The following is a 17801-nucleotide window of genomic DNA, read 5'->3' as shown; positions in this document are numbered from 1 at the left end:
GCTGGAAAGGTCTGGGGGAAACCTGCTACAAGTCATAAAGTGCTGTGCCCAGGGATATGTGTACAGTATGTGCTGCAGATGTGCCTGGCACAGTTTGACTATGGAAGCCCACAGGCTCCATAAGCCCATGGGCTCCCCAGGGAAGTGACTGAAGCACCAAGCTTGGCAGAACTTAAGAAGTGTTTGGACACTGCTCTCACGCACATGGTGTGACTCTTGGGGACGGTCCTGTGCAGGGCCAGGAGATGGACACAGCAAACCCCTTCAGATATCCCTGCAGCATCCCTGAGACACACAGAAGCCTATCCTGATCTTCACAAGGGCACTAATGCTGTGACTTGCAGCGCAGTCCAGGCTCTTCACTACCACCAAGCCCCCGAACTCCTGGCCCTTACCCGCGTCCCTCAGGCACCCACCCTCCCGTCCCCGCCGCGCTCCCGGCCCGGCCCGGCCCGGCCCGCTCTCCAGGGCGCCCTGCCCGCCCCTTCCGGGCGCGGCTCGGAAGCGGCGGGGCGGAAGCGGCCGCGGCGCCGCGGCGGGGGCGGATGCGCGGGCGGGCGGCGGGGCCGCAGTGCCGGGGGCTCCGCGGGAGAGGCGGCCAGGTACCGGCGCTCGGTGGGCACGGGGGGCTCTGCACCAGCCGGGGAGGGGGCGGCGGGCCGGGCCGGGCCGGGGCCGGGCCGGGGCTGGGCCGGGCGGGAGGCGGGGGCCCGGCCTGCGCCCTTGGCTCGGCCCGGCCCGGCCCCTCCCGGCCGGCTGCTACCGTCGGTGGCCGCGCTCTCCGCCCCGGCGGGTCCGCGGGGGCGGTGGCAGCGAATTTTTTTCATTTCTTGATTGACAGCTTGCTGTGAGTCAGGTTTATACCAAACAATGGCAGAAGACACCGCTAGTGGAGGTGTTGGCTATGGAATAACAAGCTTTTGCTTCTCAAAAGCAAAACAAAAGAACTGATGCGGTATGCTAAACACTTTGCTTTTCATTAAATGTTTTAGTCTCCCGTGCATCTGAGGATGTGACATTTGGGATAGTCTAGGTAGACTGCTGCAATAGAGAAAAGTGTATGTACATTTATATGCTTGTTGCTTGACTGTTGAATAAAACTAATGTAGAATGATTGTGAAAAGCAGTAGCAGTCATTGGAGTGAGAACCTCTGCAGTAGCAGCGAATGGAACACTTGTTCTTACTCTTGGAAGAGAGGAAGCTGTGCAAATGAGATTTAAGTACAATTAACCACCAGAAATGTTGTATTTGAATAAAATACCCATTTAGTTTCTCAGTGGTTTTTTTTTTCTCCTTGAACTTTTCATTTTCAGTACCCCAAGTCCGAACATCAAATATGATTCTTTGCCTGCTACACGAAACTCCTTAAGTACTGCTTTTGCCATTCGGCCACATGGCTTCAACTACAATGGTAAGTTAGGATTTAGATCATATATTTTCATATCTTTTTGCTCTGGTCTGTTAGGTGTCTGGCTGATGAGGAGAATGCCATTAATATTTGACATTTTCTTTTAAAAAAATAGTTTTGCTTGTCACTGCTGAATTCTGATATTCCCGTTTTTAGGGCTGTCTTCTTTCATAGCTTGTGAATACTTCTAAACACTTACTCACTGGCCAGTGTAGCATAGGAATTGCTATATGAAGCTAGTGGTGTGTTTTCAGTCAGAAGTGCTGGTAGGAAGTTGGGTGCATATAAATCCTGCTTCTACATAGTAGTCTTGTATTCACAGATGCTAATATTGCCACGGATTCTTACCTAATGTTAAAGAGTCAGTGAATTGATTATTTGAAATCATGCCTAGATAAAGGCATTGTAGATGTATCTACTAGATATAGCCACTTATGTAGAAAGCATCAGTATTTGACATTTTCATTAAAACATCTAGACACTTGAAAATTAAAATGTTCTATCGTGGCAGGTTCTACCACACAATAGCACGGTAAGTAGGTGGGGGGATTTTCATGAACAGGTAAGAAATTTTGTTTTAGGTACATTATATGAGTGTTTTTGTTGTATATTTCTATATTGTTCTTTTGTTGTTGTGTAGTATGGTTTTCTTCACTGAATTCTGTTCTATTCTGTAACTGGTGCTACCTTGGATTGGACATGGTTCGTGTGTCTTCTGTTCCTTGAGGCTTGAGTTTGCTTTTAGGAGCAGCTGATAGGGATGGTTTAAACTGAGGGAACAGGACAAATGCATATTTGGGAAGAGGTACCTATTACAAATGTTCCTTAGCTTCACTGAATGTTAGAGCTTGTCACGAGTACATTCCTAAGGGCTTTATCCAGCTGCCACTGAAGTGAATGCATTGCTTCTCTGGACTTGGAGATGAATCAAGTTCATGGCATTCTCCTGCAACACTTTGGTTCTTTTTCTTCCCTGCCCCAAATCAGTTTCATTGTCTGGTTCATTTAGCAGCTGCACATTATTCCTTCATAAAGGAGGTCAGAGCTTAAGGGAGTGCCAGAGAAAGAAACATTAGGACCCAAGGAAGACTTCCTTGGGTTTTTTTGACACTGGTGCTTGTTTATTCTGGTTTGAAATACTTGTCAAATTTTAGTCCAAGAACTCATAATTCTGATCTGTGAAGCTGTGGGCTTTTTTGCAATAAAAGTATATCAGCTGCAGGTGTACTGAAGTAAAAGACATTCCAAAGGAGCTAAATTCATTAAAGTAAATGGTATTGAGTATGCCATGCTATGGGATATTGAGAAGCTTTTGCAGATTTTGCTGTGTTTTATAGGGTTGGATAGACTTTTAGCCTGCCTTGGAGGAAGTCTGGGGTGGAAGCTGATTTTGTTTCCTAGCCATATAACCATATATCATGAGGAACACTTCTTTAGTTTTATTATGTGCAAAAGCAATGTTCTGAGCACAAGATCTTTGTTTCCATTTTGTGAATAATAACTGTGCCAGTACTTAGGCACTAGTATATAAAGGTAAATGTTTTTTTCCTGGACGTCTGTTCAGGGATATTTTGACCTATTCTTTCTGTTGAGTTAGTGATCAGCGTAACAAAGGAGATCAGGTTTTCTAGTTGTCTCTGATTGTTTTGGTTAGTCTGTGCACATTGGTTTTCTTAGGTGTGATTTACATTCCAACTTTTAATTTTAATTGCCTTTCATTGTTCTAAGGCTTCATATTTAGCCAAGCCTTGTGATGCAGTTACATGAGGTTTTAGCTAAGTTTAGTAGGTGCCAAAGACTTTTCGAGCCCATCTTTTAATTATAAGTTTGTATGAGTAGTAGTGGGATTGTAGCGGTGTTTTTAATATATGAGAATGTTAAAAAAAGTCATGTAATTTCTAAAAAAACCTTTGTCATTCTTGCAGCAACAAGCTTTAGAACTGGCATTGGATCGTGCTGAGGTAAGAAGCAGCTAAGTTACTTGTTTGCACATAATCTGTTGGTCTCAGAGTTATAAAAATACAACAGTTATTTTTTATTTCTTCCAAAAAGCAGTAGAAAACCACATTATGTAAATATATACATGTGTAATCACCTATACATGTAACACTGAGTTTGCAGAATTCTCACTGTAATTGCTGTCATGTATTTGTCTCTTACCATTGTACTGAGAATGTCATCAAGTGCGATGGTGATAGACTGTGCAAGACTTGAGCTTTCCCCTTTTAAACCAGCAAATCTGTGTGCTGTGAAATAAGCTGGGCTCTATGGAGACACCTGGCAGAAATATATGGTAAAATTCTGCTTGTGTTCTTAAAGGTAGCCCAGTGAGAATGAAGAGGCAAGTGCCTTCATGTTCATGTTTTTTATTGCTGTCACCTGATGTAACAGTTCCCTTGAACCCTGTTATGGGAAGTACATGTTCCTGTGGGAGAACCTCTCTTCACATAAATTCTGAACAAAGCTGTTAACTGAAATACTTCAAACAACAGAGATTTGGAAAAACCTTGTTAGAATATAAATCGCGTTTACTGGAGGGTGCTATCTCTCTTATTCTTTTTTTAATTCGAATGATTAATGTACATGAATTGTATTTATAATGCACAGCTCTATAGAGAAAAATAATGTAAATACAAAAGGCAAAGGGAGAACTTCCTCAAGTTATCCTGTTGAAGAATACTTGATTTGTAAATGCTGTCAAGCCGGTATGCATAAACTAGGTTGTACCTTAGCATGTTAACCACGTTAACTTCAATATGGTAACTAATTAACTACAGTAGTGTTGTAATGTTAGTTAGATGTGAGTGTAGAATCAAGACCTTGCATGGAACTGATGCCATAGCCATGAAATGCTGTCTGTCACAGCTAAATTGAGCTGTGTTCTTGTTGATGACCATAACATAAACCAGACTGTGTTTAGTGCACTTTTGGAACAGTCGTGTACAATAACTGTTAATTACTTCCTTTATACATGGAACACTGTCTAGTAATGGTCTCTAGTTGTGTGGTAACTAGAAGCAAATTTCTTTGTAATATATGCTGGTTTTTTGTTTACTTTTCTCTTTTAGTATATCATTGAAAGTGCCCGTCAGCGACCTCCTAAAAGAAAATATTTATCCAGCGGAAGGTATTGAGAGTTTCAGTATTCAGTTTTTTAATAGCATATCTTTGATTTTAATTTTGGTTATATGTTGAATCTTTTTAATTTCAGAAAATCTGTATTTCAAAAACTTTATGATTTATATATTGAAGAATGTGAAAAAGAGCCTGAGATAAAGGTAAGTGGAAATTGCTGAGAAGCTTTTCATTTCTGTCTAAACAAGCAAGTTGAGAGAATACTTTGTTTTTAATTCCACCTAATTTCTTTGTTAAATTAATATAACGCTTCTTACTGTAGTAGTTACCTAAAGATAAGACAAGTTACCTAAAGATAATATGAATAGTAAGGCCTAGACTGGCTTGAGTGAGCTGTTCATTCTGTCTTAATCCTGTGTCACCGAAGGGCACTTCTGTTCAAGTCCAGGGCAGTGTCAATGCCATGTGCATTGTCATTATCACTGTTTCATGATCAATTGCTTCGCATGGCTGCCGTGGGAAAAATGTGGATCATTTTTCAGACCCTTTAATTCTGTTCTAAATTCAGATTTATTTCTCCAGTTGCTGGTAAACTAAAAAGTTTTGGGAAAATTTTTCATAATGTTAGCAAAGAGGCTCAAACAGGTTTATCATAAATATAAGGTGTAAAAGGCACAAATTACTTTGCTAAACTCTGAATGTCAAATTGAACAAGAAGCAAAAGCTATGGAATCTGCTATATTGCTGCTTTCAAGGAAGTAAAATGAATGAGAAGACAAACAAGCACTTGGGTTAACTCCCAGTTAATGGTTATACCCAGAGCTGGTATACAGAGATGAAACAGAGCCTCCAACCAGAGGCTATAAAATTATCTGAGGTGTAGAATTGCCTTAAGTTCTAAGGGAATTTCAAATGTTTCAATTTGTAGGATGTTTATGCGGTCTCTGAAACACACCAAGTAATTACAAAAATCTGTAATACATCGAAAAGATAGTTTTACAATTAAATAAGGGAATAGGGTCTGCAGCTGCTGGATCAGATTTTAGCAAATAAAAACAAGAAAATACAATTTAGAAAGCTTCCAAATGCTCCAGTTCACTACCAGGAGAGAAATGCCTTCTTCTGTTAGTAACATCTGAAAGTCATAAGTATTTTGTTGTTCTTATACTAGATTAATGATGTTTGTAGAAGTGACACAAATAATAGTGCCCTGTAGATTTAAAACATTTTAGCATATGGTTATTCTTATTAACTCTGTTGTCTGTGGACTTCCAGTTCTAAGGTTTGTAATTTAAATGAGTGGAATTTTTGTTCAAAAATCTGTGTCTATAAGAATGTGATAATACGTAATACGGTTATTCTTTTGAATACAGTACAATTAGATTTAATTGGGCTTGTTTAGATGTATAATTTGTCATTAATCTAAGTCACATTCTAGCAATTGTTTTTATTTCTGTTAATTATTTCATAGTATTATGTTCATGAGCAATGTTTACTTTTAAAGCAGAAGCTGAGGCGAAATGTGAATTTACTTGAGAAGCTGGTTATGCAGGAGACATTGTCATGTCTGGTGGTAAACCTCTATCCAGGAAATGAGGGTTATTCACTGATGCTCAGGGGAAAAAATGGTTCAGGTAATATTTTTCTCCTGAATTTTTAAAAATACTCAGAATGCTATATAAATTTTTAGAATGTGTTGTTGTTTACATTTAACTGTTTCACTTCCAACGTAATTCTGGTGGGGTTTGGGAGAACAACCAACTGTACTTGAACTAAAAATTTACATAAAGCTCTGAGCTGTTTATCTACAGATGAAATCTGTAGATAGGAATGGTTTTTGTAGCCTTCCAGTCTTTTATTTCCCCTTCATTTCTGGAGCTGCATATCCAAGATTCTCTCACTTCAGGTCCTCTGTCAGATTGTTTCTTTCACTGCTTCCCATGTCTAGATCTGTCTGGAGGCATCTGTGTTCCAGTTTGGTGGCATTCTTATGCCATTTGTACAGTCATATGCAGTAAGAGCATACATTATGTCACCTGGGAGCAAAAGCTAGTACAGTAAGAGCAAACTAAAACACTAAGAAATAGATGTGAAAATTAATAGTATGCAAAAAAATTGCATGTGTGGATGGGTTTCTACCAACCCTGCTTTTTCCTGTGGCAAGTTTGTTTTAGATTTCTTAATGGTTGAACTTGAAATGCAAAGGTAATGTGTGTTGTTTAAATTCAGATTCTGAGACCATTCGTCTGCCTTATGAGGAAGGAGAGCTGCTTGAATATTTGGATGCAGAGGAACTACCACCTATTTTGGTTGATCTTTTGGAAAAATCTCAGGTTTGAAATTTTTCTCAAAAAGAACTTACATGTTGTACCCAGATAGAACTTAATTTTTTGAACGCTTCACATAGGTTATTATATGCACAAGACACTTGTGCATATGAAACTGTAGTATTTGATGCCCCAAATAAATATTTTATTGATATATAGGACAAAAAAAGTACTACTGAGAAGAAAGAGATAAAAGAGAGATTGCTGTGATTAAGACTGTGAAACATCTTAAACTCTGCTCTAGCAAAATTTCCTTTGTTCTATGTCATTATGGAATGTTTGGCATGGGAATTTCTTACAGTTGCATTGCTGGCATATGAAAAACACTGCATTTGAAGCTTGTATTTTAAGTATGTCTAGGACAAACATATCTATGTACGTAGGAAAGACCACTGGACTGAAAAACTTCATCATGAGTTTTATTCCTAGTTTCACTGAGTTTTATGTGTTACATAACAAACTTCTTTCTAGAGTCAGGGGAAGATTGGTGAATATTTGTTTCTTTAAAAACTGATGTTTTTCTTTCAACCAGGTTAATATTTTCCATTGTGGATGTGTCATAGCAGAAATACGTGACTATAGGCAGTCTGGTAACATGAAATCTCCAACCTACCAAAGCAAGCACATTCTTTTGCGACCTACAATGCAGGTAAAGAGGAGCCTGAAGTAATTTCTCAGTGTTACAGTAGTTCCTAGACTGGATATTCACTGTTACTGAATATATATTAAGAAATCCTTTTATTCAGTTGATAGCTAATTACCATTATGTTTTTTTCCTCAGACTTTAATTTGTGATGTGCATTCTATAACAAGTGACAACCACAAATGGACACAGGTAGGTGAGAGGTTATTTGAAAACTTTACAGTGATATCATAAATACACAACTAAATGAAAACTTATTAACATTTTTTATTTGTTTAATAATTTCTTTTTCATTTTTTCTAAGCTACTGTCTAGATGCATAGGTATATAGGAACTTTGCTAGTGTAAAAGTTTTCAAATTTTTGTATTAATAGCTGTGTATATTACAGGAGGACAAACTCCTACTTGAGAGCCAACTTATTTTGGCTACAGCAGAGCCTTTGTGTCTTGATCCTTCAATAGCAGTGACCTGTACTACAAACAGACTCCTGTACAACAAGCAGAAGATGAACACTCGCCCCATGAAACGGTAGTTTTCAGTGTGAAACATGTTCTCAGAGAAAAATATAAGTAATGCTTTAGGTGAAAATTTAGCTCCTCATATGTAATTCCTTCTTAAATAGGAATATGTGAGAAGCAGTCAAGAAGTAACATCGTATTTTAAGTGCTCAATATTGTGTTATATTTCAGTTACTAGTAGATACTGTAATATGCTTATTTCTGTGTATCAAAGGAAAGTGTATTTGTATTTTCTTAACATAATTAGTTATATTGCAGTTTGGATTTGGAGGGGGCTTTTTTGCAAAGATTTTGTGTAAGATGGCAGATGGCAGCTCAGTAATTTAAAATATATAAACAGATGTTGCCTATTGGTCTCTAATTTGTTCAAAGCTGTAAGTTGAATTCTGAATGAGCAAATGAAATGAATTATTTGTATGTTTGACATTCAGGCTAAACAGAAGTGAGAGTGTATAAGAATCTTGGAAAAATTTTAAAATAATGTGATAAGCACTATGTACAAAATGTTGAAATTATTTCACTTTTGTTTATGGTTGGGCACTTTTTTATTTTCACAGAAGCTTGAAACATTTGTTCAACGTGTTTGTTCTACCACAAGAGTTGCGTTCACTCTGTTAAAAGGAAATGTATTAATGTCTGTCATAATTACTGAAACACTTAAAACTAAATTTGCATTGAAATACTATGCTAGTGCTAAACCAGTGGTAATTTCTAAAAGAATATGAATAATGAATTTGATCAAGCTGTCCTTGATGATCAACAAATATTCCACTAGAAAAATAGGAAAAGGGATTAAATGAATATCCAGAGCAGCATTACTGAACCCATGAGTTTGTCATGAAACAAAGACTAAAAGGTAGTTACTGCCTCTATAACTTTATAGTTACATAAGTAGGACAAAGATAATTTAATGGAAATGAAATTAGGATAATACACAAGTACTTTAAGCTTGGCAACTTCTTAATTACTCATTTTGATGATGTACTTAAATTAGGTATTTAAAAAATAACCCCATTCTTAGTGCTGAAACAGATGAATGGAATACTGGTATATTTTATAAACATGAAATCATGATTTAGAGTTATACTGTATAATCCAGAAAAGCAAATTTAAATTAGTATTTAAAAACCTATTTGTCTCCATGTAGCAGTTCCCTGCATGTTTTTGTTTTTCTATAAGGGCAGCGGGGAATTTGTTGTTGAAGGTTTTACAAGCTTAGATGTCATTTTGCCATAGGTGCTTCAAAAGGTACTCAAGGTCCTCTCTGAACAGACAGCAAGAAGTAGCTCACTACTCAACTCCACCTCAGCTCAGACTACTTGACTACTTACAGAAAAGGAAGGAGAGGAAAGCAGCCCAGCAGTATGACCTCAAAATTTCAAAAGCTGGAAATGTAAGTGTTCTGAAAAGTAATGTAATATACTTCAAACTATTTAATGAAAGGATTTCATTTATTAATCCTGCTTTTTCTTCTTCCAGTGCGTAGATATGTGGAAACAGAACCCTTGCTACTTGACTGCTCCTTCTGAAGTAGATGTAAGACCACCAGTTGTTACGTAAAATTAGCAGTTATTAGAAATTGTATTATATGAAGAAGTGTCTAAGAAGTAACCAATATCAAAGAATGACCTTTAAAAAATGGGAGTGACATTAACAATTACAATTACTTTTCTGTACCATAAGGTATAAACACAAGTTAAGCCACACTGTAATATATTGCATTTGTAACAGAATAGTTTAGATAAAGTAATCAGTACAAACAAATTGTTAGTATTGTTCTTCTGTCGACTCAACAAGCATGTGCATGTCTATTTGAAGTTGTCTGATAGTATGAAAACCAGAAAAGCAAATGAGGTTTGTAGATTGTTTAAAAATTAGTCGCTTTTCATCTTGGTAGAAATTCCTGTCTTTTGGTATGTTATACTGTGGGACTTTAATATTTTGAAAAGTTCTAAGTTTTATGTAGAGAATTCTAGCTGAGAGTTCTTTAGTTCACTCTGTGTGCATTTTTCTCTTGTGGACATTCATATTCTTAGTTTCTGGCACTGCCAAAACACATACTATTAGTGTACAGAAGGGACTCACAGAATATCCTGAGTCAGAAGGGATGTACAAGGATCATCAGGTCCAACTCCTAGTCCTGCAGGACAGGACAACCCCTAAAGTCACACCATGTGTCTTATCCAAATGCTTCTTGCACTTGGTCAGGCATGTGCTGTAACCACTACCCTGGGGAGCCTGTTCCAGCACCCAGCCATCCTTTGGGTGAAAAACTTTTTCCTGATATCCAACCTAAACCTCCCCTCAACTTCAGGCCATTCCCTTGGGTCCTGTCACTGGTCACCACAGAGAAGAGGTCAGTGCCTGCCCCTCCTCTTCCCCTCATGAGGAAGCTGTAACTGCAGTGAGGTCTCCTCTCAGTCTCCCCTTCTCCAGGCTGAACAGACCAAGTGACCTCAGCCACTCCTCATGTCGCTTCTCTTCAAGGCCCTTCACCATCCTCCTGGCTCTCCTTTGGACCCTCTGTAGTAGCTTTATATACTTCTTATATTATGGCACCCAGAGCTGCCCCCAGCACTGGAGGTGAGGCTGCCCCAGCTCAGAGCAGAGGGGACAATCCCCTCCCTTGCCCAGCTGGCCATGCTGTGCCTGGTGCACCCCAGGACAGGGTTGTCCCTCCTGACTGCCAGGGCACTGCTGACTCCTGTTCAACTTGCCATCGACCAGGACCCCCAGGACCCTTTCCACAAGTTTTCTCCAGTATACCGAGATGTTTTTAAAAAGTGTAGACTAGACAAGACTGTAGCTTTGGACATCACAGGGCTGGCAAGAACGCAAATTATGCATGAAGTTATAGTATGTTTCTACAAAACAAATCTTCTCTCTTCACTTCAACTGTGTTGTACCTAACTTAATCAGAGGCTTTAGGAATTACTGTTATTGTGAAATTACTTAACCATTCCACATTGCAGGCAATGATTTCAATCTGAAACCATGTTTAACTCTTCTGTTAAGTTTAACATAGCAAATATGGTATAACACAATAAATGTAAAGTTTTGAAGGTTCTTCAGTTAAGTTTCTCTGAAGAAACATAGGGGATAACATAGAGGATTCTTTCTTTTCTGATCTCTCTATTTTTTTAAGGTGGAAAAATATGCCAAAGTGGAAAAGTCTATCAAGTCTGATGACTCACAACCAACTGTCTGGCCAGCACACGTGAGTAATTTAGACCTTCGGCCAAACTTCACTATCTCTGGTTAAAATGCCTCTTACTTCAACAAAATTAATGTAATATGGAATAACCCTCCCTCCCACAATTTAATTAATCTTCCATGTGTTACAGAGGAATGGGAAGATTACCAGAGATACTTGTAATTTTATACAGTCAAGCAAGCATGTGATCAGTCTGATTTCCTGAGATTTTCCAGAAATACAAGGATAAGCAGCTTGTACTAAAGAAAGGATCATAATTCACATGCAGCAGAACTCTGTACAACAAATTACTTTCTTTAGTCAGACACTCAAAGGCTGATGAAAAAGAGCTTTATTGAAATCAAAATGTTAAATTTTGAAAGAGATTAATATTAAATGCCTCTTACAAAAAAGCTCGCTCTGCAATATTTAAGTTGAACATAAAGATTTTTGGCACAAACTATGTGATTTGATCAGAAGTAGTAATTTAATAATTGATTAATTCACATTAATAATAATTCATTGATTAATTACATGATTAAATCACATAATTGATTAATTCTTTTATAATTTTAGAGGCAAGGTACTGTCTTTATTAACAGCATGTATCATGATATCTTTGTAGTTGCCTGTTGGAAAAAAAAGTAATACTTTCCCATTGAACTTAATATTTAGCTCCAACATTCTACTCTCAACATTTTTTTGCATTGTCATAGTTGATATAAAACTGTTTCTATATATGTTTACCCAGTCTACATTTCCATGTCTAACATGATTGTTTGGGGTTTGCAATATCTTCGTATTTATAAGAGATGATAAATCCTTTTCCTCTCATTCTGTTAATGTGACTTCTGGAATCGCTTTAGTTTTAGATAATGCACCCCATCTTAGAGTGTTACTTAACTTTTAGAGTTACTTATAGAATGTTTCTTACTCTGTATTGTATATAGAGCTGATCTGCTTTACTTGCTGTTTTGGCTAAGGCTTGTTCAGGACTTACTAGGTCATTCTGTCTTTTTAGGAAATGAAGGATGATTATGTGTTTGAATGTGAAGTTGGTAATCAGCTTCAGAAAACAAAACTGACCATTTTTCAGTCTCTTGGCAATCCTTTGTACTATGGTAAAATTCAGACACTCAAAGGCGATGAGGAAAATGACAACCTATTAACTCCGTCACAGTAAGTTCCTTTTGCTTTTTTAAACTATGCTGTGATCAGTAGGTGGAGGAAAACAAACATTACTTACCAGTCACACTTTTCAGTCAAAAAATATTCTTGAGCTAGAAGTCTGATTTAAGATTTTTTAACTAAAAAAACCCAAACCAAAATGTGTATAAGCAACCATCATATTTCAAATGTACTTTTATGTTAAATTAGTACATTCTTTTATATTAAAGATACATTGTGAGAAAATAAGATGATCAGAAATCAAATCATGAAAATTGTGGAGACATTATGAGATGTGGTTTCACTTTTTTGTTGATACTCAGAATTTTGGTTGTTCTCAAAATTTGCCTGATGCTACGAAAGCATATGATGTGACTATATTTTGTTTACTCTTAGATCCAGTTGAACTAAATACATGAGGAAAAACATGAGCTTCTAAGACACTTCATAATTTTGAATTGTTTGGAATATGCTGGTTTTGGCTGCGGTTCTACAAAGATTCTCTGTTCTCAGCTCTTTTTGTTATATATGCAAATGGTTTTTAATTTTTTTTTTTTTTGGAGCTGGAGAAAGAGAAAGTTCTGTAAAGTTAAAGAAAGATAGTTTGCAAGTTGTAAGTGTTACGCAGAAGAGATTTAGGAGGTTTATTTAGAAGGTCTGGAGAATCACAGGGTATTAGCATAAATGAAATCAAACCATGGAAACTCAATGTTTATTAAAGTATTATGCATAGGACTGTTTTTGTCTGTGCCTCAGCACACTTGTATTTCAGTCTGAGTGTACTGGGGTGGTGTTGATTTATACATAACTTTTCCTCTGTACTTTTTACACTAATAATTCTGTAGCAGTTACTCACTTCAATTTTTTTTTAAATACAAAATCTTAAACTTCTATATTCTGCCTTTTGCTTTGTAGGTAATTACTGTTAAAGAAGACCATATTAGATCATACGTGTATATTGTATATATAGTTAGGAAGTCAAGTGTGTATTTCAAATACTGAATGATACTCAGTCCATTGAATGGATACATTATCATTTGTATGTTGAGCAGATATGAAAAAAAGCACAGCACTGCTATTTATTTGAAGCCTTGTGATTATAAAAATATCTTCTTTTAGTTAAATTCATGACTGAAAATGTACTTTATATTTTAGGTTCCTTATTGGTTCGAAGACTGATGCTGAAAGGTAAATTAGTATAGTTTGTACAGCTATTTGGATTAATGACAAATTGAAAGTCTTGTTCCTTTTTGGCAGTTATGACTGCCAGTGCTATGGTTATGGAAACAGATGCAGAACAAATGAGGAGAAGTAAGAGAAATTAGTCGTCACATCAAGAACTAGACTAGTGTGTAGTTTCTGTATTTGACAAGCAAGGAAGAATAGAGGACATCAAATATGTGAGTACACCTGAACTCTGAGAGCACTTAGCAGTAATCACATCCTGATATTGGGTAAATTTCATCACATTTAGGTGTGAGGTAATGGAAATATTCCAGCACGTTTTCACTGACGTCGAGTCTACCAGAGTACAAGTGACCACAGCACTTCAGCTTTCTATTTCAAGGTCATATTGTATATTCCACTCATGTTTGTGAAACACTGTTCCCTCAATTTGGTTGTCTTAGATTAGTAGAGATGCAGTATTTGATTCAATTTGATAGAACAGTATTATAAACTTGTTTGCTTGATGCTTTATCAAGTGTCTGTCGTAATACTCACAGAGGAGTGATTGTTCAGCCCTTACATTTAAACTCCTCACCTGACATAGATCTCAAGCTGGAGGAGGGTTGACTGTTTCACAGGCAGCATAATCAGAAGAGACACTTTTTATAAAAGATTCTGGACCTCTGTAAAAAAGGGGGAATGGGATCCCCCTTGACTGACATCTCAAAGATCTGCAGTTACTTTTAGGAATGGAACTGTTCTATTGTTTTCCATATTCCTCCAATAGAGTGTTTCTCAGACTGTATTTTGTATTAGAAAAAAAGAGATTAATAGTTAAAATGGAACAAATCTAAGAGCCCAGGAATATAATGTAGAAAGATACAAAGAGGTATAAATGTGTTTTATATATGTGCAACTCTATGTTATATAGAGGTATGCTTACATGATATATAAAATATATGACTATAACATATACAATCGTGTTTATCTGTAAGTATCCACTTGGGAAGTTCAAAGTTGCTAATCTTTTTATGTCCTCATTGTTTGTTTCAGGGTGGTGAACCAGTACCAGGAATTAGTGCAAAATGAAGCTAAATGTACTGTGAAAATGTTTCATAATTCAAGTGGATCAGTCAGTCATCTTTCTCCAGGGAAGGAAATGGAAGTGAGTTTATCAAGCTACACATTTCTTTTATTTGTGCTTAATTACTGAATTATTAGAATATTTTTGCTATTGACGTTGAACAGTAAAATAACCTAAAAATGTCATCCTGAATGAATTTTTAAATGTATTATGATTATGATCTATTCTATGTGACATATATTGGAAAAATATATTCTATGTGAATATATTGGAAAAATTAATGGAAACCATTTATGTTATCAGTGTTCAAATGTCATTTTTCAGCTGTTTTGAGGAGTGGGGGGGTTGGCTGTGCATCATGGAGTTAGCTCCAAAGTTTTGTTTTAGCATTTTCCCCTGTTCAGGTGAACCTTTCATAGAGCAGTATAGTAAAATGCAGCTGTGTGTCTTGTTTTGCAGGTCAGTAAACACAGAAGCAGATGGAGTAGCTGCACTTCTCTTACCTTTAGAAATTCAAATTATTTTCTCTTCAATTTGAAGAGGAAAACTTAAACCCAAACAAAAAAAAATATATACAAAAAAAAAGAAATCCAAAGGCAAAAACCCCTCAAACATACAAAAAAAACACCAAAAAACCCCTCCAAAACACAAATCCCAACACCTTTAAAGTGTGTATGTTTACATGTACACACATTTCTACATTTCCAGTATAAATTCTTGCATTCCCAAATTGCCTGTCTGTTGGCATTGCCTTGCATTCTACTTGCTGCTTCTGGCTTTGTGTGGTCAGTCACGAGTTCAGCAGGGAGCTGTACCTGATGCTCCCACTAGTAAATGAGATTTGTACTCCATGGGGTATTTCCTTTGTGCCACTGTTCCCCTAAACACCTACTTACAAACTCCATCAGTGTTTTTCTGAAGGAGCTAGTTCCCAGTGTCAGGCAGACCAGCAGCGTTCCAAGGCCAGCAGTTGCAGAAAGGAATATGAATGTTTCTCTGTGTGCACACACACAGACATGTACATGCATTTGGGGTCTGTTGTAAGTGACTGAGAACTACAGACTCGAGTAGGTGAAGTAGATACATGTTCAGACATCCTGATAATTAGGATATAAGGAAAACAAAAAGGCTGTATCTCTAAGAATGTGAAGTTCTGGTCCCACTGAAGCCAGGGGGGGAAATGTGTCTTGATTTCTCTGCATTCAGGATTTTCCTGAATTTATTTGAAATCCTCCTCCCAGAGTGAAGAATTCTGAGCCTGTTCTTTGAGTCTGTCTTGGTTGAAAATGGCAGGTATATACAGAATGAATGAATGAAATTACATAATTTTTCAATTTGTCGCTTCTTTGTTTGAGAATATTACTATGAAAATTCCATAATTACGGAGAAAAGTGAAATTCTGTTATTATTTTATTTATGTCTTTGCTCAGTTTAAATTTTTGCTAGCACTTTCGTGCTGCTTCTTGATAGTAAACTCTTTCATCTAAAGAGAGTTCATCATAGGTTTTTTTTTAATAAATACATAAGCATCTGAAATGGCTGAAAGGAATTTTGTCATGGTTCTGAGAAGCCTTAATACAAATCAGTTGAATTGTCTTTTGTGTCAGCTGTGTGAAAGCTCTCGTCATTGCTGTGGTAGTGTTAATTTCTCTTTCCTCCCAGCAGCCAGAAAGTGTATCAGGCTCTGTTCAGTCTTCAGTACTGGGGAAAGGTGTAAAACACCGACCTCCTCCTATCAAATTACCTTCAAGTTCAGGAAGTAGCTCTTCAGGTAATTATTTTTTGACTCAAACGTCTCATTTTAACATGTCCTGCCTGTTGCAAAATGACAGGATATCATCCTTTAGTAAAGATTTAATAAAAAAAATACCAGCATCTGTGAGAAGAGCATGGGTTTCTGTTCGGTTTTTTTTTTAATTTCAGATTATATTATTCACCAAATTGTATCCTAATATTCAAGTTAACATTACATGACTAGTAATGTATTTTAATTATGCTTTTTCAGGTAATATTTTTAGTTCACAACAGTCAAGTGGCCATCTAAAATCCCCAACTCCACCTCCTCCTTCTAAGCCTGCTGGTCTTTCTCGGAAACAATCCATGGATCTTAATCAAGTTAGCATGCTCTCTCCAGCTGCCATGTCTCCTGCGAGCTCTTCACAAAGTGAGTCACGACCTAAATTCTCCATTAAATCTTAGGCTTTTGCATAAATGCTTCCTGAGATAAACTCCTTAACCTGTGGAATGATGAAACTTAAGTGTACAGTGTACCCTAAACTGTATAAGTTGTGCAGCTTTAGGCAGGTCTCTTGTTCACTGTATGTATTTTATGTTTATTGTAACCGTGTTCGTTTTCTGTATATATATGTATGCACCCTCTGTGTATACGTTTTAATACATTTTGTGCAATTAGCATGATCTCCTCATATATGAAAGGCTGGTAGATGATGTGATGAGATAAAATTCCAAAGTGTAGATTTTTTTTCCTCCAGTGTAAAAATTTGCATTATTTGAGCATCTGGTCTTTTAAATGTTATAGGAGCTGGTGCAGTTGTGTATCTATGTATGTATATAATCTGATCAGTCCCGAGGTGATGATACAATAAACGATAAGATGATTTTTTAAAAACACTCCTACACTGTTTTACAAATCATTGCTGATTGCAAGTGTGGTGGTGATGCTGCTGATGATAGCACCGTATTCTCAGGTGTTAAAATGCAAATTTCAGTCAGAAGTGACATCCTAGTTAAAGTATTTTTGTTAAAACTGACAGGATCATTGTAATCATAGTTGTAGATGATAAACGTTTTCTAAAACTTGTATGCGTCTTGAGCTATTTCATGAACAGATCTGTACAAAGAGGAAACCATAGCTGCAGCTTCTCAGGTTTTTTATGAATAATTGTATACTGCACATTCCAGTACCCTGCACGGTATTATACTATGCTTTTGCATTAAATAATTTAAAATCTGGGTAGCTCAAAAGGTGTAACTTTTCTGCCTTCTTGTTTTGCACAAAAAAGAAAACTTACAAAAGTTTTCTTCCAAAATACTGAGCCTGATCTTATGTTAGTAGTATGAATTGTGTAAATCTGCTGCACACAATTGTTACTTTAAGGCTCTGGTCACCATTCATATTTACTTCCTTTCTTTCTGCAGGACATGAAAGCTTAAAAAAAAAAAGGAAAACCAAAAAAACCAGCTCAGGCTTTTTGGG

The 17801-nt window shown here is 36.9% G+C and overlaps 1 protein-coding gene across 9 annotated transcripts in view; it reads left to right on the top strand.

Annotated features, from left to right (window-relative positions):
* The first annotated feature begins 488 nt into the window (after nucleotides 1-488).
* Nucleotides 489-17801, top strand: part of SUPT20H (SPT20 homolog, SAGA complex component) — a 27378-nt gene continuing 10065 nt past the window's right edge. For 3 of the 9 annotated variants that reach the window (XM_063391951.1, XM_063391949.1, XM_063391945.1), the window contains exons 1-18: nucleotides 489-602; nucleotides 1315-1412; nucleotides 3335-3370; nucleotides 4478-4536; nucleotides 4621-4687; nucleotides 5989-6118; nucleotides 6714-6817; nucleotides 7344-7460; nucleotides 7593-7646; nucleotides 7844-7983; nucleotides 9210-9366; nucleotides 9453-9509; nucleotides 11119-11190; nucleotides 12188-12345; nucleotides 13489-13521; nucleotides 14554-14665; nucleotides 16247-16355; nucleotides 16590-16748. In XM_063391951.1, the coding sequence (XP_063248021.1) occupies nucleotides 1395-1412; nucleotides 3335-3370; nucleotides 4478-4536; nucleotides 4621-4687; nucleotides 5989-6118; nucleotides 6714-6817; nucleotides 7344-7460; nucleotides 7593-7646; nucleotides 7844-7983; nucleotides 9210-9366; nucleotides 9453-9509; nucleotides 11119-11190; nucleotides 12188-12345; nucleotides 13489-13521; nucleotides 14554-14665; nucleotides 16247-16355; nucleotides 16590-16748 (1582 nt within the window). In that variant the 5' untranslated portion in view covers nucleotides 489-602; nucleotides 1315-1394. Of the gene's footprint in view, nucleotides 603-841; nucleotides 956-1314; nucleotides 1413-3334; nucleotides 3371-4477; nucleotides 4537-4620; nucleotides 4688-5988; nucleotides 6119-6713; nucleotides 6818-7343; nucleotides 7461-7592; nucleotides 7647-7843; nucleotides 7984-9209; nucleotides 9367-9452; nucleotides 9510-11118; nucleotides 11191-12187; nucleotides 12346-13488; nucleotides 13522-14553; nucleotides 14666-16246; nucleotides 16356-16589; nucleotides 16749-17801 lie in introns of all 9 variants that reach the window. The other 6 variants (XM_063391952.1, XM_063391950.1, XM_063391947.1 and 3 more) reach the window with 4 other exon arrangements.

The sequence above is a fragment of the Prinia subflava genome, chromosome 3 (assembly GCF_021018805.1).
Source record: "Prinia subflava isolate CZ2003 ecotype Zambia chromosome 3, Cam_Psub_1.2, whole genome shotgun sequence".
NCBI classification, from domain to species: domain Eukaryota; kingdom Metazoa; phylum Chordata; class Aves; order Passeriformes; family Cisticolidae; genus Prinia; species Prinia subflava.
This window is presented reverse-complemented; position numbering and strand designations above follow the sequence as displayed.